Source organism: Myotis lucifugus, unplaced genomic scaffold (genome assembly GCF_000147115.1).
Source record: "Myotis lucifugus unplaced genomic scaffold, Myoluc2.0 scaffold_58, whole genome shotgun sequence".
Taxonomy (NCBI): Eukaryota; Metazoa; Chordata; class Mammalia; order Chiroptera; family Vespertilionidae; genus Myotis; species Myotis lucifugus.
Genome location: NW_005871106.1, coordinates 3,121,109 through 3,148,603, shown reverse-complemented (window position 1 = coordinate 3,148,603; position 27,495 = coordinate 3,121,109). Strand labels below are relative to the sequence as shown.

General features: G+C 40.0%; 1 protein-coding gene across 1 annotated transcript in view; it reads left to right on the top strand.

Moving 5' to 3' along the window:
• Positions 1 to 27,495, top strand: part of LAMA1 (laminin subunit alpha 1) — a 151,991-nt gene that overhangs the window by 44,805 nt on the left and 79,691 nt on the right. Inside the window, 12 exon segments of the mRNA XM_023754272.1 lie at positions 11,304 to 11,546; positions 12,540 to 12,719; positions 13,312 to 13,401; positions 14,300 to 14,417; positions 15,517 to 15,695; positions 16,395 to 16,500; positions 18,992 to 19,152; positions 20,163 to 20,303; positions 21,738 to 21,911; positions 23,587 to 23,688; positions 24,693 to 24,904; positions 25,644 to 25,755. Coding sequence (XP_023610040.1) covers positions 11,304 to 11,546; positions 12,540 to 12,719; positions 13,312 to 13,401; positions 14,300 to 14,417; positions 15,517 to 15,695; positions 16,395 to 16,500; positions 18,992 to 19,152; positions 20,163 to 20,303; positions 21,738 to 21,911; positions 23,587 to 23,688; positions 24,693 to 24,904; positions 25,644 to 25,755 — 1,818 coding nt within the window.

Sequence of the window (27,495 nt, the reverse complement as noted above, 5' to 3'; positions counted from 1 at the left end):
CAGCTCTGAGACCTCGGCTGCTGAAAGACAGTGAATCTGGGATTTGTTTAGCTCCTATAATTGAAACACTGTTGCGGTCCTGCTGGCTGAGGCCGGCTGGCTGAAACCAGGTTTCTGGGGTTTGTTTAGCTTCTATAATTGCAACATAGTTGCTTAGAGTGCAGCTCAGAGGCTGGCAGCGGCAGGCGGGGAACCTTGGCTTCCTCCATCACTGTAGCAAGCAAGCCTCCTGTTCGCTTCAGCTGCCTGGCTGCCGTCCGCCATCTTGGTTGGCAGTTAATTTGCATATCACCCTGATTAGCCAATGGGAAGGGTAGCACAGGTATGGCTAATTACCATGTTTCTCTTTTATTAGATAGGATACTGAGCTTCCAGGCCCTGGCCAGGAAGCTCAGTAGATTAGAGCAAGAATCAACCAATGAATGAGTAAATAAGTGGAACTACAAGTTGGTGTTTCTCTCTCTCAAATCAATCAATCAATAAATAAAAATAGCCCGAGCTGGTTTGGCTCAGTGGATAGAGCATCAGCCTGGGCACTGAAGGGTCCGGGGTTCAATTCCTGGTCAGGGCACATGCCTGGGTTGCAGCTTGATCCCCAGTAGAGGCGTGCAGGAGGCATCCGATCAATGATTCTCATCATTGTTGTTTCTCTCTCTCCTTCTTTCTTCCTCTCTGAAATCAATAAAAATATTTTTTTTCTTTAAAAAAAGAAAACAGGTTGGTGAATTAGAAAAACACACAGGGGCTGACAGAAGTAGGTTTACAGTTGTCAGTACATGGAGCAGAGTTTATTAGTGTATTATTAATTTATTAATCATTGTATTATTTATTATTGTTGTTAACCTACTTTAGCCCCCTTGTATTGTTCAATTTATATACTCACTAACATAAGTGAAAATGTGTGTCTCACAACCAAAACCCTCAGCAGTATGGAGATTAAACTTTTCTTTCGTTTTTAGTTCTGTGCCAATTGAATAGCAGATAATTAATTAATTCATTCAGTCAGTAAATCATTTATTCAGGTATAATAAATACTAGTTACATTATGTTACCATGTTGTTTATATATTTTGGATCACTGGGTTGAATTCAGATGCTTAAACAATGTTTGTTCTTGTTTATTATCTTCACATGTATAAATTATGCCATGATTATTAATCTCTACTGAGGCAGTTATATTACTTTGTAACATGGTTTTAGATATTTGAATAGCAGGACAGAATTTTCAAGTCGTATTATAACAAAGGAGACAAAAATTGAATTAACTAAATATTTTGAGAGGTGTCAGTTATCAGGAGAATAACTATTGTTCTTGGGGAAAGTGACTAAAAATCTAATAGTAATACCTTATATGAGATGTGTGAATTTTATACATGTTTCCTAATCATTATTCCATACTAATGATGTGAGAAATCCAAAGAATACACACACACACACACACACACACACACACACACATATTTTTTTCACATTATTCATTGTGAATAATGCAGTGAAAATAATGTACACAGAGCACCCTCTGGGTTTCTCATTTTAAGCCTGAATCATGGAAAACATTAAATTTTGTTTTATAATTTTATAGATTGTAAGAAATTAAAAGTTTACTAATTGGCTATCACTTCTTCTTTTGGAGGAATGAGGGGTGAGTGGTTCTGAAAGTCTAATTCTGTCAGCATCAGTCTTGGTGAGAGGACAGAGCTGCCAAAATCACGACAAAGTAGAACCTCTTTAGTGACTAGGACAGCCGCCTGTTTATGCCAATGCATTTCCTCAGACCAATGGTCCCTTTGAAATTTGTGCAGATACTTGGAGAGCGCTGACTCGCTCTATCCTGCCCTTTATGCACCATAAGGTACGGAAATGAAGCCCAGAGAAGCTGTGAGATCAAATTAAAGCCTGCAGATAATTAGCTGGGAACCACAGCTGTCCAAACCAAGATAGCCTGAGAAATCTGATGGAGTCTTAGAACCACTCATTAGCCAACTGGGTGGTTAAAGCTTTATTAGATTAATGGACAACTATTAGACTATGTGGAAATAGATTTTTTGTTTTGTTATTTTTTAAATTAATAGACTTTATTTTGTAGAGAAGTTTTAGATTTATAGAAAAATTGAATGGAAAGTATAGAGAGTTCCCCTATATCCACTCTGTAATATTTTTTGATAAAATATAGGCTATTATTCATCATTTTTTTACAAAGTAAATCATAAAGTGACTAGTGCAGTTTCAATAGTTTCTATGAATTTTTTCCTCCATTAAATATGGTGATTTTAATGGAGGTGATTTTAAGAATTGTCAGGGTTTTTTTGTTTTTTGTTTTTAATCCTCACCAGCAGACCTGTTTTTGTTGATTTTTTAGAGAGAGAGATAGAAATATCTATGTGAGAGAGAAACATCGATTGGTTGCCTGCCATACACACCCCCGATAAGGGATTGAACCCAAGTATGTGCCCTGACCAGGAATTGAACTTGCAACCTTTTGGTGTATGGGACAATGCTCCAACCAACTGAGCCACCTGGACAGGGCAAATTTAAATTTAAAATATAATTTAAAATATTCTGTTTTCTCTAGTATTTTATGGCATGTAATCAAAGGATATTTACCTCTGTTCTTCATATGATAGAAGCACAAGAAAACTAATGAAATAACCATTTAATAGGCCTCCATTGAGATGGCCACCATTTGGGATCATTTATAACTTTATACCAGACTTATACAGGGGCCAGGCAAGAATTGGGGCTCCCCGAGGCCAGCTGCCCACTGTTTAGGACATGGCACCAAGGAGGAAACATTCTGTTTGAACTATGGCTCTTCGGTCAGGGCCTCTTTTCATTTTCAAACCCTGATGGTTTGGGGCTCTGATTTAGAAGGTGATTGTAAGAATTGTCAGTCTTTTTTTTTAATCCTCATGATATTTTTGAAGCATCATCATGCCTTATCAGAGCTTAGTAACAACATGACAGAAATAGGGTCATGGGAAAGATTAGCTTTCAAAGGTTCCCTCTGAGCTATCTGCTTGACCTCCAGATGGTTTAGTTGGCTTCTCCAAAGTTAGTCCCTGACTGAAAATACCACATTCCTACCCACATTCTATTTAGAAATCTCCATCTTCCAACAAAAGTTGAGTCTTCATACCATTCACTATTCTCCCTATTTTCACATTTTTTCTCGCGACAAAATATATGTAGCATAAAATTTATCATTTCAAACATATTTTAAGTGTACAGCGCTGTGGCATTAAGTATATTCACATTGTTGTGCAGCCATCACTACCTTCAATCTCCAGAACTATTTCACCTTCCCAAACTGAAACCCTGCACCCATTGAACATTAACTTCCCATATTCCTCTCCCACCAGCCCTGGCAACCACCATTCTACTTCCTACCTCTATGAACTTGACTTCTATAAGTAACTCATATAAATTAAATCATGCAGTATTTGTCCTTTTGTGACTGGCTTATTTTACTTAGCATAATATAATTCAAGTTTACTCATATTATGGGATATAGTAGGATTTCGTTCCTTTTTAAGGCTGAGAAATATTCCAATGTATGGATATCCCACAGCTTGTTTAGCCATTTATCCATGGACAGATATTTGGGTTGTTTCCATCTTTTGGGTTATTGTGAATAGTGCTGCTATAGATATTGGTGTACAAATATCTGTTTGAGTCCTTGCTTTCAATCTTTTGGGTATATACCCAGAAGTGAAATTGCTGGCTCATATGGGAATTCTATGTTTAATTGTTTTGAGGAACCACCATGCAGTTTTTTCACAATGGCTATCCCATTTTACATTCCCTCCATTATCTTTTTACATAAACAAAGGTCTTTGTATATAAGATCATTCTTTATATATTATCTTTTTAATAAGCTTTAAATGCCATGACTTGTCAGTTTGATGCCTGACAAATCATAGATGCTCATTGAAATCAGATATATCTAAAGAAAAGTTAGAATCTTCAAATAAGATATAGACCATAGCTCCACATAAAGAGTAAAGTCTTACAAAAAAATGCTTTATAGTCTGTAATGCTAAAAGTATAAAAGATTCAGCTGGATTTAATGACCAAAGGAAAGAAACACATTGTTTCTAGGTGTTGTAAATGTATAACTAACAGGTTAGTGTTTAATGGAGTTAGTCAAGCACAGATTTGCACAGCTTTTTCAGATTGTATCGCCAGTTGGATTTTCGAGGTTTAATGATTAGGAGTGCCTTTTACTTTCATCGCTGTGATGACACTGTGTTTTCTCATGATAAAGGATGAGAAAAAGGGATGTGAGACTGTAAGGTCCTCACCATTGCTGGGTACTGGGGCATGAGAGGTCAAAGTGAAGACTAGGAGATAAAGTGAAAGGAAGTTGAGTTTTCAAAAGTTTTCAGCCAGAAATTCTCTGGGACTGAGGAAAGAAAGGGGGAGTGTGGGCTCTATGGCCTCGTGGGAGAGGCCTGTCCTGTCTTCCTGAGATGGGAAGAGAGTCTGGCTGAAGTTGGAACGGCCTGCTTAGTCTCTGTGTTTTCTTTCTCACTCACATTTGAACATTTAGATAACTCTTTAAGACCCACTCACTTTCCCCCCTCTATTTTAGTCTGGGTTCTTACTATGTCAACACCAACATCTCTCATGATTTCCCAGCACCAATGTCCAATTTCCATGATCTTTTCATCCCTGGTGACCTTATAATTCTTGGTTTAAAAGTTCTCTGATGATCTAAAAGCTTTGCCATGGTCCAAAGACCTGCACCCTCACCAGCCTCCCTCCCGCTTGCTATACTCAAACCAACCAGGCCTCCTGCAGGTTCTAAATGGCAACTCGATCTGGTACCAAGGGGTCTTTGTTCCCGGTCCCTCTGCCCTTTAACTGTCTTTACCTAGACGTCTCCTACGCAGTCTTCCCCTCTTTTCAGAGGTGCCTCAGACCTTCCCCAGACTTAGCTGGCCACACCCAGACACCTTCAATACCTGTCCTTCTCCATGAAGACTTGGGCAACATCTCTCTTTCCCAGTAGGTCATCCAGCCCATATTGGCCATGCCCTCCACTTCACTGCTGTGTTTGTAATACCTGCTACAGTCAATGTTTATGGAATGAATCTCGTGTGTGCTTCTCTGAGAGTAACCCCTCTGCTTCTCTGCCCATCCCTCCTCTCCTCCCCAGGGGAAGAGCAGACCCTGCTTCTCTAGGGCCACTTCTCTGCTCTTCACTTACTGGACACACAGGTTCCTGACCCTCAGGACAAGGCCACCAAGCAGGTTTGCACATGTCTGCTCAGCCTGTGACACAAGAGGTAGAGTGCCTCTGCAGCCACCCTTGTGAGCTACAACCTCCAATTTTGCTGGAATATTGCTCACTTCTTTCTTCAATTTCCATAGCAGATTTTTGAGTCCTCTTCCACAGTCAGAAGCGGGGAAAAGGGATGCTAGTTATTGGCACATCTGCTGCAACATGAACAAATTGGACACTGCATTTTGGGGAAAGTCTAAGGTAATTTCAAATGCTAAGATATTCATAGGTGAAAACTGGTTAGCTCTGGCTGAGGTGGTAGTTAGGAGTCAGGGGATGGGAAGGGCTCTCTTTGTGTGTCTTGGGCACTGGAATGGCCTGTAACTACATTTCACAAGATGGTTTATCTCATTAGGGGCTAGGCCAGCGGTTCTCAACCTGTGGGTCACGACCCCTTTGGCGGTCGAACGACCCTTTCACAGGGGTCGCCTAAGACCATCCTGCATATCAGATATTTACATTACGATTCATAACAGTAGCAACATTACAGTTATGAAGTAGCAACGAAAATAATTTTATGGTTGGGTCACAACTTGAGGAACTGTATTTAAAGGGCCAGAAGGTTGAGAACCACTAGGCTAGGCTGTTGCATGGCACTTACAAGGTGGGGAAAAAGTAAAGATCCCCACAAAGGGCATCTGATAACATGCTTCTTATGCTTTTGAAGTACGGGTGTTCCCACGAATCCCACCAAATTTAGCAAAACCATTCCAGAACACCTGGTGAAATGAGCATTGGGAACAGTTACATGGAGAAATACATTGAGACGAGGAATGGAAACCAACCTCTGACTTTGCAGTTTTAACTTCTTAAAGTGGTTGACATTTACCTTTGAAATACTGCTACTCCTCATCCTTAAATGGGAGCAATGGCACGTGGACCTGGGACAGCTTCCTGGTGGGCTCTGTGAAATAGCTTTTCCGGATGATGAAGAACAGAGCTACTCTGACAGGTGTTTTCAACATCCCTATCCCATCTTCAGATCACTGGTCAGAGGTTACTGTTTACTTTTAGGTGACTTCATATCTCTGTGCCCTCCATTTGCTGGAGATAATTTTTCTTATTCTGGCTTTTCTTCCATGTCTATTCGACATCTCTGAGCTTGGTTCCAAAGTGAGCATTCCTTGATACTCTGAGACACACGTCTTAAGACTTTTAAGGAGAGAAACCTACTTGATCTAAATTTGTCACTACTGGTAGCCAGTCCCCCCACGCCCCCCACCAAAAAAAAAAGAAAAAAGAAAAAGCAAGAAGAAAATAAAGAGGGAAAAAGAGAATGCACTTTGCCATGTTCATTTTGCACTTTTAATGACAGCACCAAGTTTAAAGAAAAATAAAATCTATATTATTCCATGATTCTCTTCTCATTCATGAAACTATTTTCTTTTGTTTGTTAATTTTGTATACAGGCCCTAATCTGAGGAGATAACAGTAAAACAGCCAACAAAAATATAATAGAAATGACATTTTAAGGTAGTTGCCCAGAAAAGATTCACCTAAAATGTGTTTTGCACATATCCCAACATGCCAAGTAAACTTCTAAGCCCCCAATTTTTCTTATTCTGGCTAGTTGTTGTTGCTATTTCACATTATTATCAATTGATTAGCTATTTTAGTGATCAATATTCTGTAAAGCCAAAAGTGCTTCATATCTGCCATTGGTAATCAGCCTTCTAGTAAATAATTGCTTCTTTATTTTGGAGTAACACATATTAAGTCAAATGATCATTTTGAATTATAGTTTCTAATAATGTCATGAAATATAAAGCTTACAAAGCACAAATTCACCACTTTCATAGGGATAATTGAGCAATATTACTTTCCAGATACATTTAACTCTTTTTAATGTAATTTGACTCTTAACCTAAATCCCTTTTGTCTGAGAAAAGTTCATTTTCATCCTGTAAGAGAGAAACCATTCTTCCATCCATTGTTTGGTTGCTGCCACAGAGGCAGATAAGTGCTGTATGGAGAATTTCTAAAGGGGAGTCCTCATATCCGGGCCCCCTGCAGATCACAGGCAGAGGTCCCGCAGGCAGCAGCTGGACTCTCCCTGGAGGGGAGAGACTTGTTTCCCCACGTGTATCTGCAACTAACCTCTGATGTTGAACAAGTAGGCTATCTGCTTCTTTCAGATCTCTGTGCTCGAGGTGGATTTAATGTATCTAAGTTAAGATTGAGGCCCACATGAAAATTCCTTTCTGGATTCCTCTGTAGAAACTGGTGTTTGATCTGTGTTTACTTTATTTCTGTGACACTGTTCATGTGCATTTCAGTGATCATTAACAAAGCCCTCTCGGTGGAAAACTGTGATGAACGTGGAGTTTTAATTGGCTGTATCAGCTGCAGGTTTGGCAAGGCTGAAGTGACTCTGAATTCAGTGAAAACCCTGTGTCATCAATTTGTATTCAGCCAACCTTGTATCAAGGAAAAAGGCAGTTTAGTCAACCATGCAAAAAAAAAAAAAAAAAAAGAGCAACAGAAATATCATGGATTTCATTTGAGCAACGATTTAAAATTCTATACATTAGCAGAGCATCCCTCACTTTTTAATATATATGTTCCTCAATACACAATTGGTGAATTAGAGCTTCTATTACTTTCAAGGGCTGTCTAAAGAGCAGATTTTTTTTTACTCATAGTTTTGGAATCTGGAAGTCCAAGATCAAGATATTGGTAGGTTGATTTCTTCTGGTGCCTCTCGTTGGCATGCAGATGGCCACCTTCTCGCTGTATCCTCACAGAGTCTCCCTTGGCCTGTGTGTCAGTTCTTTTCTTCTTATAAAGACACTAGTCATATTGGATTAGGTCCCACCCTCATTTAACCTTAATTACCTCCTTAAAGACTATTTTCAGATATAGCCACACTCTTAAGTACCAGGATGTAGCACTTTAGCATATAAATTTGGGAAACACAGTTCAACCAGTAATGTGGCTTAAGAAATGACAAATTGTGTTTAGATGCTTCATAGCATCCTTTTCCTCTTTTGCAGATTTACAGCTCACAGTCCCTTTCTTGGCTTGTTTCCTCGTCTGCAATCCGGGACTCAGAGAATAACAGAGATTGTGAGAACAATGCCCAGGTTCATAGTTGATCAGAGTTAAAACATTCCTCCTTGATAGATTGTCCTGAAGTTTTTCCACTATGGTTTTTCTTCTGTTTGGTATCATTTTGATACATATGACTAAGCAATTCATATAAAAGCTGACAAGGGTTTGATGAAAGTGTGAGAACATGGTATTGAAATATTTTCTTCTGGTTGAAGTAGTAGGATCAAAACACGGTTAGTTCTCACCAGTTGCCTCAACGTGGGATTTCATTCTCCTTTTTCTTTGCAATCCATAGAAGTATGGCATAGTGGTCTGTGTTCAGTATCTGTGGTGTACATTTTAGTATCTGTGAGATCCTGGGAAGATTACTTAGTCTTTCTATGCCTCGGTTTCCTCATCTGTAAAGTGGAAGAAATAACAATACGTCCTTTACAAGATGAATGTAGCTCCAAGAATAGCCAATGATTCTCATAAAGCACTTAGCATTGTCCCTGGACAGTCAGGCTACATAAACATTAGCCAGGGTTCACTGTTGTTTCTTGCATACCCTTCTTCCCTCTGGGCTGTGTTTCCTGGGCTGCCATGCAGAAACTGCAGCGTTAGCTGGAACAACTGCCAGTGCCCAGTGCCCCAGGGAAGGGTGAATGGAGGAACCATTTTTTTTTCTGGTATGACAAAAAGAAACTTCAGTAACCTTAGGTGTGGTGTGTGTGGACATTTGGGGACAGTTCTCTGGAATATGTGTTGTGGCTAAAACTGGAGAGTGACCATCTATTTCTTTCTGGTACCTGCAACTCAGTAATCTGTCTTTTAACATCTCTTTACATCATTTTCAAAATATATGAAGTAGGAAGAAGCACTGGAAACTCATGAGGTTGTTGGGACTAAGTGAGATGGTTCACATAGAGCTCTTAGCAGGCATGAGGTAAACACTTCGTTCTTTCCATTTGCAAATGTGAAACAAAAAATGAAGGCAAATATGTTTCATTTTACTTGTAAGTGACTTTGTCTTCTGTCTCTCTCAAATGAGCTGTCACCCCACTGTCCCACTTGGCACCTCCATTTTGTAAAGTCTGGTTTAACCTATTTGACAGTGTGAACAATCATGGCCCGCATGCTCATAGAGTTTTACTTTTATGATGAAAATATTGACAAAGCCATTGGACAGGGATGACTAAAGATGAGGGAGTTCTCCCTTCAGTGAGTTTGGGCATCAATGTGAAAACCAAACGAGTTACTAATGCCAGTTTACTATCACAAAAGTGAATGCTTGCTAAGGCTGAGTTACTGAAACAAGGGACATAATATTTTCACCATGTGCTTCTCAATTCAGAGAATTTAAAGTTTTGTATTCAATTCATTATATAGAACCATGTTTCAAAATAAGATGGTGTCCACAGCATTATGACTAGGCAATGGGGCCTTATTAAATGAGGAAATCGAATGTTGATGCTGAAAACTTTGCATTCTAGAGGTGATATATGATAGTTATATTCAAATGTTTGAAGGACAATTGCATGGAAGTGGAGTCAGCATCTTTTCTGTAGCCCCAGAGCATAGAATTTACGGGGCACCCTGAATCAATGCAAGAACAGATCATTTAATGGGAAGTTTTCATTAAACAGAAGAACCATCTTAGGAACAAGTGAATTTCCTGACACGGCAAGTGTTCCAACAGGGCCTGGTTGTGAATTATGGCTAGGTATCTGTAAGGGTCCCTTCCAGATCCAAGGTTTGTCTGGCTTGTGTCCTCAGGCTGTTAGTTGTCATCTCAATCCCCCTTTCTCTGTTTGTTTCTCTTCTATTCTCTAATTTTTAATTTTTAAATTAATAGGCCTTACTATTTTTATAGCACTTTTAGGTTTACAGTAAAGTGAGCATGAAGTACAGGGTTCCCATATTCCCCCTCACTCCTCTCCGTCTGTCCCCCATTCACATTTTCTGTTAGTGTGGAATATTGGCCCAATTGATGAGCCCATGCTATTACATCATTATCAAATAAATCTAGAATTTACATGAGGGTTCACTCTTTGTGTTCTACATTCTACGGGTTTTGACAAGTATATAGTGACATGTGTCCATCATTTCAGTATCATACTGTTTCACTGCCCTGTGCTCTCTGTATTCATTTCCCTTTCCCCATTAACCCTTGGCAATCACTGATCTTTTTATTGTCTCGATAGTTTTACCTTTTCCAGAATGTCATATGGTTGGGATTATACAGTATGTAGCCTTTTCAGATTGGCTACTTGCACTCAGCAATATGCATTTTAAGTTCTTCTGCATCCTTTTGTTGTATGAGAGCTCATTTCTTTTTATCTCTGAATATTTCATTGTTTGAATGTGTCACACTTGGTTTATTTGTTCACTTACGGAAGTTTTTTATTCATTTGGGTAAATACCAAGGAGTGAAACTCCTGGGTTGTATGGTAAGACTATGTTTAGCTTTGTAAGAAACTACCAAATTGTCTTCCGAAGTGGCCGTACCATTTTGCATTCCCACCAGCAATGAATGGGAGTTCCTGTTGCTTCACGTCCTCGCCAGTATTTGGTATTGTGTGCTTTCAAGGTTAGCCATCCTAATAGACACATGTGCAGTGAGCTAACTTTTTTTTCTCATATTCAGATGTGTTATCCCCAAATAACTATGAAAAATATATTTAACACTACTATTAATGTAATATAATACAACTATTATCCTTCAGAATGCAGATGGAGAAAGATATTGGGAACAAGAAAGCAAGCACTATTATTATTAACACTATTAATCACAATGCAAGTTGATTTGTATTTTTTGAGTTTACAGGAGAATATTCATAAGTCACATTTCTGACTAATACTAACTCATGAGCAGCTATTCTCCTAAGCATTAGAGATGTTGGCAATCATCGCTTAACAGTTCTCTCGAGAGAACTTTGGTTTTTGAGCCACTGCTTCTTAACTGAGATTTTTCAGTGTCTTTCTTCCAGGTCTTTCAGGTCGCCTACGTCATCATCAAAGCTGCTAATGCCCCTCGACCCGGAAACTGGATTTTGGAGCGATCCCTGGATGGCACCAAGTTCAGTCCCTGGCAGTATTATGCAGTTAGTGACACGGAGTGTTTGACTCGTTACAATATAACCCCAAGACGGGGGCCGCCCACATACAGGGCGGATGACGAAGTGATCTGCACCTCGTATTATTCTAGGCTGGTGCCACTGGAGCATGGAGAGGTACTGTGCCCACTGCGGTCATATCTGTTCCACACCAGGACTCCCCCACCCGCACCTCGAATGCTAACATAGCCATCACAAGAGCTAACAGGAAACACTCAAAATGAATCTCTTAGTAAAGATTACAGAGAACTTTACTGGAACTGTCTAGGTGTACTTAACATCATTGACTAGTGTTGACTGATGATTAATTTCATACGCAGTACATTTCACCTCATTGATTCCTTTCCTTCAAGGAGATTTCTCAGTTGTTGCTCTGACTTAATAACTACATCAGATCCTTCTCAGAGCATCTTGCCCCTATTACCAGGGCAAGAACGTTTGGTGAAATGTTAAAGAGAGAGCTAAAATGCCTCTAAAAGATACGGTTCTCGATTTTCTCCATGAAGGTCTCTTTTTCTTCAGTGGTGTTGAGGATTGGAGATGGCTGGTGTGGTATTTCAGCTTGGTGCTCAGCACACCTGGACTGTACACACTTTATTAAAGTCAGAGTGTAACCCAAACCAGCCACTGTTTCCTAGCACCTGGCTGGTGAAATGAAGCTGCAAAAGCTCTCCTAAGTGCCCTGCACAGCAGGAACCCCGCAGCAGACCCTGCATGGCAGGGCAGAGATTCTTTAAGAGAGTGAGGGTTACAAAGCTTCCTGGCACTCTCTCTCACCCTCCCAGGTCTATGCACGGCATCTAGAATTTGTTTCAGAGAAGTCATAGCCTCCTGATACATGTTACCATACCCTGGGCACACTGGGGAGGTGCCCCTGATAAAAGATTTCCAGCAATCTCTGAGACCTGGACTAGATAACTTCAAATTAATTGAAGACGTATTGTGCCCATGATGTTCACAAGTAGTTAACAAATGCTAGATTTCTGCAAAAACCTAGCTGTTTGGTTTGATTTTAGATAGTATCTGTAAAGAGTTTGGCCTGAAATTAAATAGCCAGGACTATATTTTTGCATGAGTAAAACTGGTATTTGTTTACTTTGATGCCTTTAGATTCATACGTCACTAATCAACGGGAGACCCAGCGCTGATGATCTTTCCCCCAAGTTGTTGGAATTTACTTCTGCACGATACATCCGTCTGCGCTTACAACGCATTCGAACCCTCAATGCAGATCTGATGACCCTCAGCCATCGCGATCTGAAGGACCTCGATCCTATCGTGACAAGACGAGTAAGTCCATGGTAGAGCTCCTGACCATTGTGAAGTTTATCTGGTTTAAAAGAAATATACTCTTTTTGGTTGGCCTTTTCTCCTAGGTTGGCCTTTTTCTTATTTTATTGAGGATCATTATATATGCTTTGTTAAAATTCCACCTTTAAACCAGGCGATTTACACCTACTGATTTTTGTGTATTAAATTAACTGTTTATGGGATAAATCCTACCTGCACGCCCCCTGCTGGGGGTTGAGCCCCGCAATCCAGGCATGGGCCCTTGACTGGAACCCAACCGGACACCCTTCAATCTGCAGGGTCTATTCACTGAGCCAAACCAGCTAGGGCAGTAGTGTGACTTTTGAATGACTGCCTTGGTTTAAGATTCAACCAAGTTGAGAAATTCTCTTAAACTTCTTTGGTTTCTGTTGATGAGTTAATTGAACATTATATATTTTAATGCACACAAAAATTCTTTGTGCATGATATATTTTAAAACATGTGTCTAATTCAGATTATCAATAACAGCTGGGATATTTGTTGGAATACTGCCTTTTACTTTTCAGTGCAATTAATGGGTTTTAATTTTTGTTTGTAACTTTTTCCTTAGTATTACTATTCAATAAAAGACATTTCTGTTGGAGGAATGTGTATTTGTTATGGCCATGCCAGTAGCTGCCCATGGGATGAAACTACAAAGGTGAGTTCCAGTATTTCATTTTGCTTAAACATCAAAGTAGAAGTTATAGCTGTAATGTTTGCATTGTGCTTTTTTATTCAAGGCAAATGCTGAAGGTATAAAAGGATTTTCTGATAATTTAATTGGTTTCATTTTTTGTTGTTGTTGTTAGGTCACCATAAAATTTCAATTTTTTCAACAATTTTATTTTGCTTTCTTTGGAGAATATATTTCTAATTAATACTATTTTGTCATAAAATATACATAAGATAGAATTTACCATTTTAATAATTTAAAACTGTACCATTCAGTGACCTTATGAAATTTGAAGCTCTTCTCTCTGAAAGAGGCAAGCAAAAAGCATGTGCAGTTATAAATTATGTTTATATTATTTTAAAGGGAGGATTCCCCTCCTTCCATATTCTCCCTCTTCCATTTTTTGTGGTACTAAAATCAAGATAAAGTTGATCTATTTTAGCTATTACTCAGTGAATAAGATGATATCTCTCTTCTTATTTTAAACTTGCATGAAGTCACTTCTGATTTCTTTTCCAATCGTTGTATTAATTTAACTCTTAAATAGGATTATTCTCTTATTGATGCTGAAAATATGTAGATGAACCTCAAGAAACTTCTTAATAGGGGATTTCGAACCCTTAAAGTCAATGTCTCTTTTTTGAAAAACTTTTGTTAATTAACCCATATTTTAGTTTTGCTTTATTCCTCTTCACTTTCTTTTTATAACCCACTCATGTATGTATATTTTGCTCTTAAATATAAAGTTTGCTTTGGTATAGTCATCTATCCTCAATTCTAAAGTCTTGCTATGTATTTGACTGTGAGACACTTCTTTTAAAATAAACTTAAGAAAAATATACAGGTAAGTTTTCAGGTGCCATTTTGTACCCCTGTTGTCTAGAAACTACGGTGTCAATGTGAGCATAACACCTGTGGGGAGAGCTGCAGCAGGTGTTGTCCTGGGTACCACCAGCAGCCCTGGAGGCCTGGGACCATTTCTTCGGGTAACATGTGTGAAGGTAAGTCCTCTGAGAACTGGAAAAATGTAAACATTTTTCCCTTCTTAGTGTGCTTAAGTTTATGCAGTTATACAAAATGTGAAATATACATACAATAGATATACATACAATAGAATATCTATTGTATGTATAGATATCTATTGTTAAGTCGCTTAAGTTTATGATGACTTAACAATATTTGAATACATAATTTCCTTTTAGGTAATTAAGTAGTTCCCAAATCTGCAGGTTACTTTTATAAAATTTAGACTATTTATTGAAACCTGAATTTATGTTTATGGATTTGTTATTTTAACTAAGATTCTCCTTCCCAGAGATGAGCGTATCTTTTATTAATTTGGATTTAATTTTTAAATAGGCAATATAGTCATAAGATTCCAACACCTAACAATATATAAAAGTATATAGTAAAAGCATTACTTTCTATCTCCATCCTTTCTACTTTTTATTATTTCCTGGTATGTTATTCCTGAAAGTTTTATGCAAACAAAGCAATATTGATATATTCTTGCACCTCACACAGTTTATACACAGAACCTGGCATACTATGAGTGCCATTCAATGCATTGCTTTTATTCTTAACAATAGATCTTGAATGAAAATCTTTCCATGTTTGCAATATGAAATGCTAGGTATTTTTTAATTTAATTTTTTAAAATTTATTATTTTTAATTTTTTTCCATCGGTTTTTAAAAACAGCACTGAATTCCATTATATATGGGTGTAACATAATTAAAACAGCTATCATGGGTATTTTGATTATTACCAGTCTTTTGTTAACATAAGCAATGGTGCATGGTTACCCCTGTATATGTCACTGAGAAATGTGAAAGGACTTCTGCAAGGTATAATCCCAGGAGATAGATTGATGGGTCAAATGACAGTGCACATTTATAATTATGGTAGCTATTTCCAATTGCCATGCATAAGATTGCCCATATGCTATCAAAAATATTTATTCTGTAGTTTTCAGTTAATTTATAGTCATAGAAACTTATATAGGAATATATATATATATAGTATATGTATATACACACACACACACACACACACATATATATATATATATATATATTGAAATGCTAAAATATTCTTCTAGAATGTAATTGCCACAATAAAGCGAAAGACTGCTACTATGATGAAAGTGTTGCAAATCAGAAGAAAAGTTTGAATATTGCTGGACAGTACAAAGGAGGAGGGGTTTGCATAAATTGCCTGCAGAATACCATGGGAATCAATTGTGAAACCTGTATCGATGGATATTATAGACCACACAAGGTAAGATTTTTTTTTCCATAGCTGAGCTTCATTGTCTTCTTAAAGTGGAAAGGAGACTTCCCCAAGTGTCAGCATCAGTCTTGGAGACTCATTTCCTTTGTAATATTTCTTTTATACTCAGTAGTGTTTTTCAGATACAGATTTCCTACTCTATCAGTCCTGTTTATTTGCTCAGATTAGGATGTCCACTTATTGTTCTTCAACTTGAATTTGGGGACCCCTTGGCTATGTAATCTCAGAGTTTTATAATACTGTCAATGCAAAGAGTCAGCCAGTAACTAAAGCAGCTGTACCAGTATCTTGCCCATAGGAAGTGCCCAGTTGATCCTCAATTGACTTGAAATGTAGTTGTCTCATGACTCACTGTGGTGGTCTGGTCATAGGTGACCTGATGCATGTGTAAGTGATGCTTATCTATGACTCTGAGAGTCAGCAGGGGGTGGGGGAGGGCAGTGGGTTGTAGTGATAAAGGGAAAGGATGACGCTGCTAATGAATCCAGCTGCTGTCACCATCAAAAAGCTGATTGGGCTTTCTAGCTTGAGTTCACCTTATCTTCCTGAGACCTGCACCTCTCAGATACACAAATCATTGTGTTAGTCACATCCTGGATAAAAATTGATACTTTGTCATTGATATTATTGTTGATATTATTGCTATTATTTATAGTAAAATAATCCAGGACAACCCCTGCCTTTCAGGTGTCTCCGTACGAGGACAACCCTTGCCATCCCTGTGACTGTGACCCTTTGGGGTCCCTCAGTTCTGTCTGTATTAAGGATGATCTCCATTCCGACTTACACAGAGGTAAGTTGTGCTTGTAATTGATTTCTTTTTTCTTTCTTTCTTTTTTAAAAAATATATTTTATTGATTTTTTATAGAGAGGAAGGGAGAGGGATAGAGAGTTAGAAACATCGATGAGAGAGAAACATCGATCAGCTGCCTCCTGCACACCCCCTACTGGGGATGTGCCCGCAACCAAGGTACATGCCCATGACCGGAATCAAACCTGGGACCCCTCAGTCCACAGGCCGACGCTCTATCCACTGAGCCAAACCAGTCAGGGCTTTTCTTTCTTTTTTTCTTTCTTTCTTTTTTTTTTTTTGTCTGTGTGTGTGTGTGTGTGTGTGTGTGTGTGTGTGTGTGTAAGATTTATACATAGTGAAACTGTAACCAGACAACAAAAGGGTACAGGCTGCCTGTCACTACTTCAGCCAATTAAGCAGAGACAGTGTTGAATCATATATGAGCATTTATTCCAATAATGCTTGCATTATGGGAGAGCAGCAGGTCATCCACACAAATCTGCTCTGCACCCCAACATAAGCCAGCTGCTTATATTGGATAGCAGGACAAAGATTATGTGGGGAAGTAGGAATTGCAGGCATGGGAAAGTAGGCACAAGTCATGCGGGCTTGGGGGAGGGGGAAGTTGCAGTTGCAGGAGTGTGGGTGCCTCCGGGCGCCCTGGGACCAGATTACAGGTAATAGGGGCAGGGGGTTGTAAAGAGCAGGTGCCTCCTGGACTAAATTGTTTCGGCCATGAGGTCGTAAATCTTTCCATACTGATAGGCAGTTCTTGGAAGGAGGATGGACTGCATTCCGATGTTAGCTCCCCTGTCCCAGGGAGTACAACTCTCAGTGAGGTTAAAATGTGCTTTCTCTAATCTGAACAGAACCATCATGGTTAACAGAGCATGATTAATATTTCTTATAATTATAATTAGTTTCCAATATTCTATTTCTTCCCCTAAAAGAACTATTACTGTTGTGTAGTAATTTGGTGGTATGATTTCCTATTGATTCTTTTGTTCACCAAATATTTATCAAGTACCTGATGTGTGTCAGGCAGTTTCCTAGGACCTAGGAACACATACTTGAACAATAAGGTCAAGGTTGCTGCTCACAGGCAAACTCTATACAAACACGTCCATTTGTAGTACAAGGCCAGGCAAGGTTAAAGGTTAAGGGCCACAGGAATAAAGCAAATTCAGCATCATGATTGAACTGAGATAGAGTGTGGAGATAGCAATGCTGAGGTGATGAAATGCCATTTGAGAGGTTAATTGGGCATTTGATGAAAAAAGAAATAAGGCTTATTTAAAGTCATATGTGGAACACAGTAAATAGCAATCACTTGATTTAGCTCTTGGAAGACACAGGAATGTTGCTATACACCTCTCTCACAAAGCAAGCAAATCCTCCAGTGAACTCTGTAAGTGTCAGTGTTCTTTTTGTTTTAAAAACTGGCCAATGGACATGGAAATACCTAAGTCTCCCAAATAGATTGCATCTGTTCAAAGACTTCTGTGACCCCATCAAAGTCCCCGTCCCTGGCAGGTAAAGTGGATAATGACCTGCAGGAAAGGAAGTGCCAACTGTGGGGCCTGCTGCCAATGTGGAGGGTCCATTACACATTTGTATTGATTCTTAACTGCCCTGTTAATGAGAGGATGATGACGATGATAATGACATTTACCCTTGACTGGGTTCACTTAAAATAGATATATATCATTTTAACTTTCAACCATACAGATAGGAATCATTTAACCCATTTTACAGTCAAGGAAACAGTCTCAGAGCAGTTATGAATAATGCTGCTTCAAACATTGGCACACAGTGTTTCAGTGGATGTATGTTTCTATTTTTCTTGGGTAAATGCATAGGAGTGGAATTGCTGGATCATATGGTAACTATATGCTTGACATTTAAAAAATATATATTTTTATTGATTTTATAGAGGAAGGGAGAAGGAGAGAGATAAAAACATCAATGATGAGAGAGAATCATTGATTGGCTGCCTCCTGTACTTCCCTGTCCCCCACTGGGGATCAAGCCTGCAACCCGGGCATGTGTCCTGACTGGGAATCGAACCATGACCTTCTGTTTCATAGGTCGATGCTCAACCACTGAGCCATGCTGGGAGGGCTGTGCTTAACATTTTTAAAAATGCCCAAATGGTTTTCCAAAGCTGCTGTAACATTTTACATTCCCAGCAGCCTCTGTGCTTTCATCTCTGTTTTCTTTCTTTAAACCAGGGGTTGACAAACTGTGTCCATGGAGCATATCTGACAGTGCCTGTTTTTGTAAATAAACTTTTATAGGAAGAGAGCTCGGCCCATCTGTGTACAAATTATCTATAGCTGCTTTCAAGCAAAAATGGCAGAGCTGAGTACAGCAGACTCTGGCCAAAAAGCCTAAACTATTTACTCTCTGGCCTTGTACAGATACGGTTTGCTGACGCTGCTTTAAACATCTTTTCCCTGCCTGTTGGGTCATTGCCACTCTTTTCTTCCAGGGACATGGCCAGGTCAATGTCCATGCAAGGAAGGTTACGCAGGAGCAAAATGTGATCGCTGCCAATTTGGCTACAAGGGTTACCCAGCCTGTGTCCGCTGTGACTGCAGTCCGGCTGGCAGCGTGAACGAGGACCCGTGCTCAGAGCCTTGTCTCTGCAAGGTACGAGGAGTTAAAGCTGCCCCGGAGTTTTCTTTGAGGTTTCTAGGAAAAGGAAAACATTCCATTGGCTCAGGTGGTCAGCTCCTGAGCAAAGCAGCAAGGTCTAGGCAGAACTCCCCACTTTCTTCACACCTACCTGAGAAGTGGGACGGTATGTTGGCCACAGGGTGTGTCCTTGGACTTAGATGGGCACCTGGGTTTCTTTTTTGGTGCCTCTGGGCAATGGCCGTATATATTCCAGAGAAATTTCTGTTACTTCCTCGGTGAAACCAAATACTGCATTTCTTAGGCCTTGGCTATTACTTCTTATATGACATTATTTTTCAGTTTTATGTTTGGAGGAGAACCAGGAAAACACTAAATTTCTAAGAATATTCATTAAAAGCAGGTGGCTGGGGAGGCATATTATTTGGCGAACTGATATCAATAACCATTTCCCCTATAATTCTATGGACTTTCAGTTATAATTTATGTGCTTATTTCCATGTAAGCTGAGTCTTAGGCACATGTGTCATATGACTGAAATCATCTTGAGCATTTATAATAAGATAAACAGTCACATAGCCAAATAACATTAAAATATTTGAAAGATCAGCAAAGCTAGAAGATTAAAAAATAATAATACAAAAGTGCCACTTATATACAGGATATCCAAAAAATGTACACACACCTTAATAGCTGATATCTCAATTTTGAAAATTAAATGTACTTTAATAAACAATGCCTTTATAATTATCCCAAGTGTGTGTATATAGTTTTGGGGATACCCTATATAATGATCTTGCTCTAAGAGCCTTAGCCTCATTCTTGACTGCAAAATCAAATGACAGGTATTTCAAAATATCTGTTCTGGAAATATTGACATCATCAGGCTTCACATTACTCTAAGCATGTTTTTATTTACATTTTTTTCTGAATCATCAAACACCTCTTTTTAATACTATGTTAATGTGATTTTTATTCTGTCCACCTACTGGTTTCAAAAGCTAATCTTTTACTCTGACTTGCAGGAAAATGTTGAAGGGAAAAATTGTGATCGCTGCAGGCCAGGATTTTATAACTTGAAGGAAAGAAACCCCCAGGGCTGCTCTGCGTGTTTCTGCTTTGGCGTTTCCGACGTCTGTGATAGTCTTTCCTGGCCCATCACTCAGGTGCGGGCACCGTCCAGGAAGTGGGACTTAATAAGTGCACCCCCCTGCCCTGCCCCAGTGGCTCAGGTGGTAGGAGCATCGACCCATGCATCAAAAAGGTTGCGGTTCTATTCCCTGTCAGAGCACATACCTAGGTTGCGAGTTCCATCCCCAGTCGGGGCACATATGGGAGGAATCAATTGATGTTTCTCTCTCTCTTTCTCTCTCTCTCTGAAACAAATAAACATATAATCGGGTGAGGATAAAAAAAAGTGTCCCTCAATGAGCTCTCTAGAAGTTGTGTTATGAAGCCACAGGGCTGATTTTTCCCTATAATGCCTCTCTCCTTCATTTGGAATGACAATGGGCATGAATCAAAGAGAGCCTACTACTAAAGTGTTGCTACAGTGTCTTCCTAGTTATGTGTTTGTCCCCACATACATGTCCCTATTCAAAACAATAGGGTATTAAGGTATTGTAGAATGCATTGTGTTTAATTTTTTTCTGTGGGGAAATGCATTCAGTTGTGGGATCGGATCTCCCCCTCCCTCCCCTCACCCCCTCGCACACACTGGTCTCAGTCCAGGAAGCACAGAACATGGGGACGTGCAGAATTTTCCAGCTCAAAGAAGCTGGAGAGGGTAGGAACAGCAGCAGGTGGCACAGGGTTGATGAGGGCAGGCAAAGGATCCCCAGTTGTTTTGGGAACGAGTTCTGGAGGGATGAGTTCAAGGGGGAGTACCAACTTGTGACTAACAGGGAACAGTGTGATGGCGGGAGGTTAGTGAGGAGCCGCAGGGGAGAACTTACCCATGGTAAGGACCTCTCCTCCCCATGCCCATCTCAGGAGACCTGTACTCAGCATCAGGTGGGGGTGGGGGTGCTATTCACTGAATCCCCTTTCCCTCCTTCCCTAACCTGCCATCAGGATGGTGAGGAATGGGGCAGTTGCGGGGAGGGAGGAGAAACTTTTAGCAATCCCTGAGAATGGAAGTGAGTTCCTATGTGTGATCACTTGTCATCTCTATGTAGGTGACAAGTTGGGAGGATGGGATCTGAAGGCTATTTTTAGACACTTTTTGGCATTTGGCTAAAAAGCAGGGGGCAACAGCAAAGGAGAAGTTATGGTTAGCAAAGACAATTTATTCAATGCATTTATTCAGTTCTTTGCTATTTTTTAATCTAAAAAATATATATGTGATCTTTACAACTTTGCTCACCTATTTGCTTGCACTTGATCTGGATTTGGAGGACGTGTGGCTCCTACTCGGGTTTTCTGGCTCTTTGACAAGTAGAAGGGTCAGAGGTCCTGAATTTCTATGGGCCCCGTGTGTTAAACTGCATCCCTACTTAAGTGTTTCATGTCTCTTCATGTGGATATACTAGCTTTAGCCTGGGCTAAATCTAAGGCGACTTCTACTTCAAATTCTAAAATTCTTGGATCCTTTTTTTAAGGTGAAAGATATGTCCGGTTGGCTGATCACCGACTTGATCAGTCCACGTCAGATCCCATCTCAGCAGGACGCTCTGGGCGGGCGTCATCAGATCAGCATCAACAACACAGTGGTCATGCAGCGGCTGACTTCCAAGTATTACTGGGCAGCCCCGCAGGCCTACCTCGGAAATAAGGTACTTCTGATGGTAGCGTCTTAGACAAAGATCTCAGAGCACATTAAGAAATAACTTGTATTGGCATTTTAAGTCAACTTATTGGTCACTTGAGTGTTTGACAGAAAATTATACAGCGTTTACCTACACCTGACTCGCAGGGCCTTTTTTATCCTAGTTTGACGTTTTGTGATGGGGACTTTGTTCTTCCTGGCCCGTCATAGACAGTCTGTTGTGTGAAGTCTTGTCCCTTCTCCCGAGACAGACCTGCTGTCCTCTGGGTCCCTGGGTCTTGTGGGCCCCCGTGAAGTGCAGTCACGTTCCTATTTGTTAGTCAGTTGTGTGCTTATTTTAGTCTGACATGTAGAAGACGCTTGGAAAGGCTGTGCATGGGGGCTATTGCTATGCCCCCTGGTTTCATGATCATGGTGACGGTTGCTCACATTTGAGAGCAGGTAGAATCCTTTCCATTTTAAGAAAATACTAAAGGGGATTCTACAAAGTGGAAAGTTGGTTAATATGATTTAAACTTTCCCTTCAGCGACTTTGTCCCATTCCTCCCAATTATAACACTGTTCTGCAGATTCTGATGAATCTGAAGGTATAGTCCGTGAATCTCTCTCAGTAACTGTAGTGCTCTGCTCCCCTTTCCCATGAGTTTGGTGTGTTTAAGTGTAATGGTATGTTTGCATAGCAGTGTAGGTCATGTAGCTTGGGAAATTTCTAGTTAACTTGATGACTATATTTTTATTTTATAGATTGTTTTATATATGTTTATATAGTGTTTATTTTTGAAAATGATTATTTTCCCATCAAATTATAATCATAGAAGATGTTTTCTATTTATAGTATGAGTATATCATCAAAGGCCATAGTTTTTTATTTTTGTGGGGGTTTTCTTGGTTCTTTGTCTCTTCAGATCGCCTCTCCAATTTTATGGTATAAATATTGGATTCTGAACATTACATTGTTATAACATACCTGGCAGAAATAAAATCTGTATTTTACATCAAAGGATATCTGATCAGGAAGAAAAATCCTCTAGTTCTTTCTTTAGCCGATCAAACAGGTTTCTTATTATTCTCCTACAGACAGGGCAATGAGGTAAAAATTTTGAGATTATGGTTGTGGATCAAACTCTCCACCCCCTAGAGCAGTGGTCGGCAAACTCATTAGTCAACAGAGCCAAATATCAACAGTACTTCTTCAAAATAGACTCGCCCAGGCCGAAAACTGACTTCTGCGCATGGGCCATGAAGTTTCAATCGCACTGTATGTGCGCCCGCACATGGTATTTTGTGGAAGAGCCACACTCAAGGGGCCAAAAAGCCGCATGTGGCTCGGGAGCCGCAGTTTGCCGACCACAGCCCTAGGGTATTTAAGTGAGATAAATCTATTATATGATTAGCAGACATTTATAGTATTTACCTTGGGACCTCTAAAAAGGAGTACATTTTTCTTCGATGCATTTTAAAATGTCCTGCATTTTGGTAATGTCCATTAAACAAAACATTTGTGTGTTATGCTTTCTTTTCACTGCCTTTAATGTGAATGCCCTTACATATCATGCCCCTCAACCTTAAAGCCTGGTTGTTTCCAGATGGCTCCTAACAACCACTTCCCCTAGCTGAGGGGCTACGGTCATGCACCCCTCCCCCCCACCCCCTTGGTGTTCACTCTCACCTAAACATTCCAGCTGACTGCATTCGGTGGATTCCTGAAGTACACGGTGTCTTATGATGTTCCAGTGGAGACAGTGGACAGCGCCCTCATGTCTCATGCTGATGTCATCATTAAGGTAATTGCTTTTCCATTGCTTGGCTACAGAGCTGAAGAGCTTAGTGGGGTGACAGTTGTATGACACAAAGTGGCTGAGCGAGGCCACAGTAGCAAGGAGCTCATGGCCAATGGCCATTTAGCAGTGATTTGCCTCCTCTGGGTACCAGGGGACTGAGTGTGAGAATTCTGTCTTTGGGCCTATTTCTGGAATTGCCTCAGGGCAGCACCTGTCACTCCTCCCTTGATCCCTACAGCTGACTGCCTTGTCACATTTTAAAGGGAGATGAGTTTTGTTCCGACGTGGACCTACCTTTTAGGCCCTTTAAGGCCCCTTCCCCCTCCTGCCACATTGCCCCCACATGAATGATTCGGCAGCAGTGTCTGATGGGGACAGGAGATGCATTGTCATGTTTGTCCTCAGTCCTCACCCCTCCTGTCCCTTGTCCCTTTCTTCTCACCCCTCTTCTTCCCCGTCACACAAAGCCCCAGCTCGGCCTGGTGCATAAGGTTCCCAGGGTGGTCAGAAACCATTTTGGGTTCTGGTCTGCAGTGTCTGCACCTCTCCGTTCCCTTTAATGTCCTGTCCCTCCATCCCCAACCTGCAGCACTTGGAAACTACGAGCCAAACACACATTTTGTTAACAGCAATCTTTAATTTTTAACAGGAAATTTAACAGCAATTTTATGAGAAGTAGGAAGTATATTTATTTACTTTTTCTACTTTTTTTCTTCAATTAAAGGTCAGGAGTGTCAGATTGGTTGCTTTGAGGAAAACTGTGGGCAAATGCATAATTTTTTTCCTGCATCCTAGCAAAGGACACAGATTTTAAATTTATTATTCAAATCCCTCTGAGAGGACTACAATGAAACATCACTGATCGTCCCGGACCAAGAGTTATAGACCCCAGTACCCAAGGACCTACGCACAAATGAAAAGCCATGTTGCTGATTACAAAATTTGCTTTCATTTTTTGATCATGACATGGAATTATAAATATATTTCCTCTTGTTTCAAAATGTTAGGGAAATGGACTCACTTTACGCACCCAGGCTGAGGGCCTGTCATTGCAGCCCCACGAAGAGTACTTCAACGTGGTTAGACTTGTGCCTGAGAACTTCCGAGACTTTAATAACAAAAGGGAGATAGATCGAGATCAGCTGATGACTGTCCTGGCCAATGTGACCCATCTCTTGATCAGAGCCAACTACAATTCTGCAAAAATGGCTCTTTACAGGTGTGTATCGAAAAGGAGGGTACTTCACTCTTGTCTTTATTTATCATTATATATTTTAAGTTTAATATATTTTACTCAATTATTTTAAGGACACAGCTAATAGAATCAGCTGTCTTAAAAAGTTATTTTTATTACTATCATTTTATTGAAGATGCCAGAATATTTGTCAGACAAATGTATCTAGTAGGAGATAGACTTGACGTCAGGGTGAGAAACTTTCAGGGTGGTTTTCTCAGAAATGCCTGATGAGATGACAGTTGTCTGGGCCACACTGCATCTGGTTTTTACCCTCCTGATGTAAACAGTCTTAGATTTTACAGTCCATTTAAGCTAATGTGCCTATCCTTAGTCATTTTATTACTTTGAGATTAAAATTTCTGGCAGTGCTAGGCTAAGCATAATCATTGGATGCAGCTAAAACAAATGCAGAATTACACATTTATTAGTAAGGACAATTTATCTGTATTAGAGATGAGACAATTGACTGGATTAATTTTTCTGAAGTGTTTCAATTCAGAATGGGTGGCATAGACTGTCTTTAAGTAGCAGTGCGTCTTTGTGCCAAATACTGAAGGCATTTCCAAGGAATAATAAAAGCTCCAGAAAGTGTATTATGAAAATCTTCACTTAACAAAAAAAAAGTCATATCACCATTTGTTTGGAATTGTCTTTAAGAATCTGTCTTCATGTTAGGTGTTGTTTGCAAATAAGTGGGATAACGACCCCTGTCTGTATGTAGGTTGGATTCTGTCTCTCTGGATACAGCTAGCCCTAACGTTATAGACCTGGCGCTGGCCACCGAGGTGGAGCACTGTGAATGTCCCCCAGGCTATGCAGGGATCTCCTGCGAGGTAACTCCTGTCCTGCCTTCTTCCTTTTCCTCTTTCTTAAGGGAAAGCATGCATAGAAGGGGATGGAATGATGCACATTTTAATTTTAACTTTAGAAACCTAGCATTTCTAAACTTCAGACTTTGAGGGACTATAGGGATATTGGAAGCCATGTTGTTTAAAGAAATCTGGTTCCTCTGGAGGGACACTATCCTGAGCTCTTTTTCTATGTTACTTCTTTTAACCCTGGCAGCAACCTTATAGGCAGGTGACTTCTATGCTTTCTGATTTGCAGATTAAGAAACTGAGGTAGATTAAGAAACTGAGGTGGTCAAATCAGGATTTGAACTTCATCCGTCTGTTAAGCATCATGTGATCCTGTCTCTAATTGTTTATGATTGATTATGATTATGAACATTTGTCATTGGTTGTGATTTCTTGGCAATCATTTTTTTAATGAAGTGAGAATACTTAACCCTTAATTGTTTTTATGAATCATTATTAATTATAAACTTTGCAGTTCATAAAGTTGGCCCAAGTTTTCATGGTGTGAATATTTAACAAAATATTTCTATGTTAAATATTTTTCAGGGTTTAAAAAAAATTTTTTTAATCCTCACCTGAGGATATGTTTTTTATTGATTTGAGAGAGAGAGAGAGGAAAGGAAAGGGGGAGAGAGAGAAACATCGATTGGTTTCCTCCCATACGTGCCCCAACCGTAGATCGAATCTGCAATCCTAGTCATGTGACCTGACAAGGAATTGAACCCATGACCCTTCAGTGCATGGGACAGAGCTCCAACCAACTGAGCCACACTGGCTAGGACTCAGGGCATTTTTTTAACCAATGAACTTTTATTTAGATCTGAAACATTTATTTTTAGGCCCAGCAAATATTTATAGATTCTGATTTCTGAGTGCATAATGCTTAATGGATAAAAAACTCTAACACCTCATAGCATGTGGCATATGGGAATAAGACAGCCTAGAGCCCACAGGCAGATAGTATCATGGAAGTAGAAATTGAGGCCAGCCACACCGGGCAGGGGCAGCAATGAGCAGCTGCTGCTGGAAACTGAGTCACTGGGCTTTGGAGGGAAATTTGCTGATGTGCATGGGACGGTGACTAAAGTAAGAACAAGAAGCTCAATATAGGTTTTCAAGTGTTTTTGTTAAGCAGAAGAACTCGTTATTTAATCCAACTCTTACTCAGAAGCTTAAAGAATCAGAAATGGGATTTTTGGTCATAGTCTAGGCACCGCACAGAGCTCCAGGCAGCTATCTGCTCAGTGCCCATCTGCAGACAAGGCGAGCATGGCTGTGTAGAAGTGTCAGGGAACTTCCCACGGTCAGTGTGGATGAATGCATTTATATATTACCTATAGAATGAAAACACTCTTTAAGCATTCTTATAATAAAAAACAAATCTGTACCCCTTCCACCGTGCCCCCTGGGCATGCGCTGGCCTCCAAACGAATCATCCCCCAGTCTACATTGTAAATGTGCTTCCTGGCTGCTGTAGCCCCGGGCAGGTGGACACGGGTCCTGGAGGTATGCACACCTGGCTTTGAATCACTCCACTGGCACAATGGGCACATTATCAAGCTGCCCCGTGTTTCAGATTCCATGTCTATAAAACAGAGGTGATATTTCTCAGAGTTGTCACAAGGACTAAGTGAATTCCTGTGTCTGGAGTGGTTCTCTGCTCCTCATGGGCAGAGAGAGGCATCCTTGAATGCCCACATTGTCTACTCGGCACTC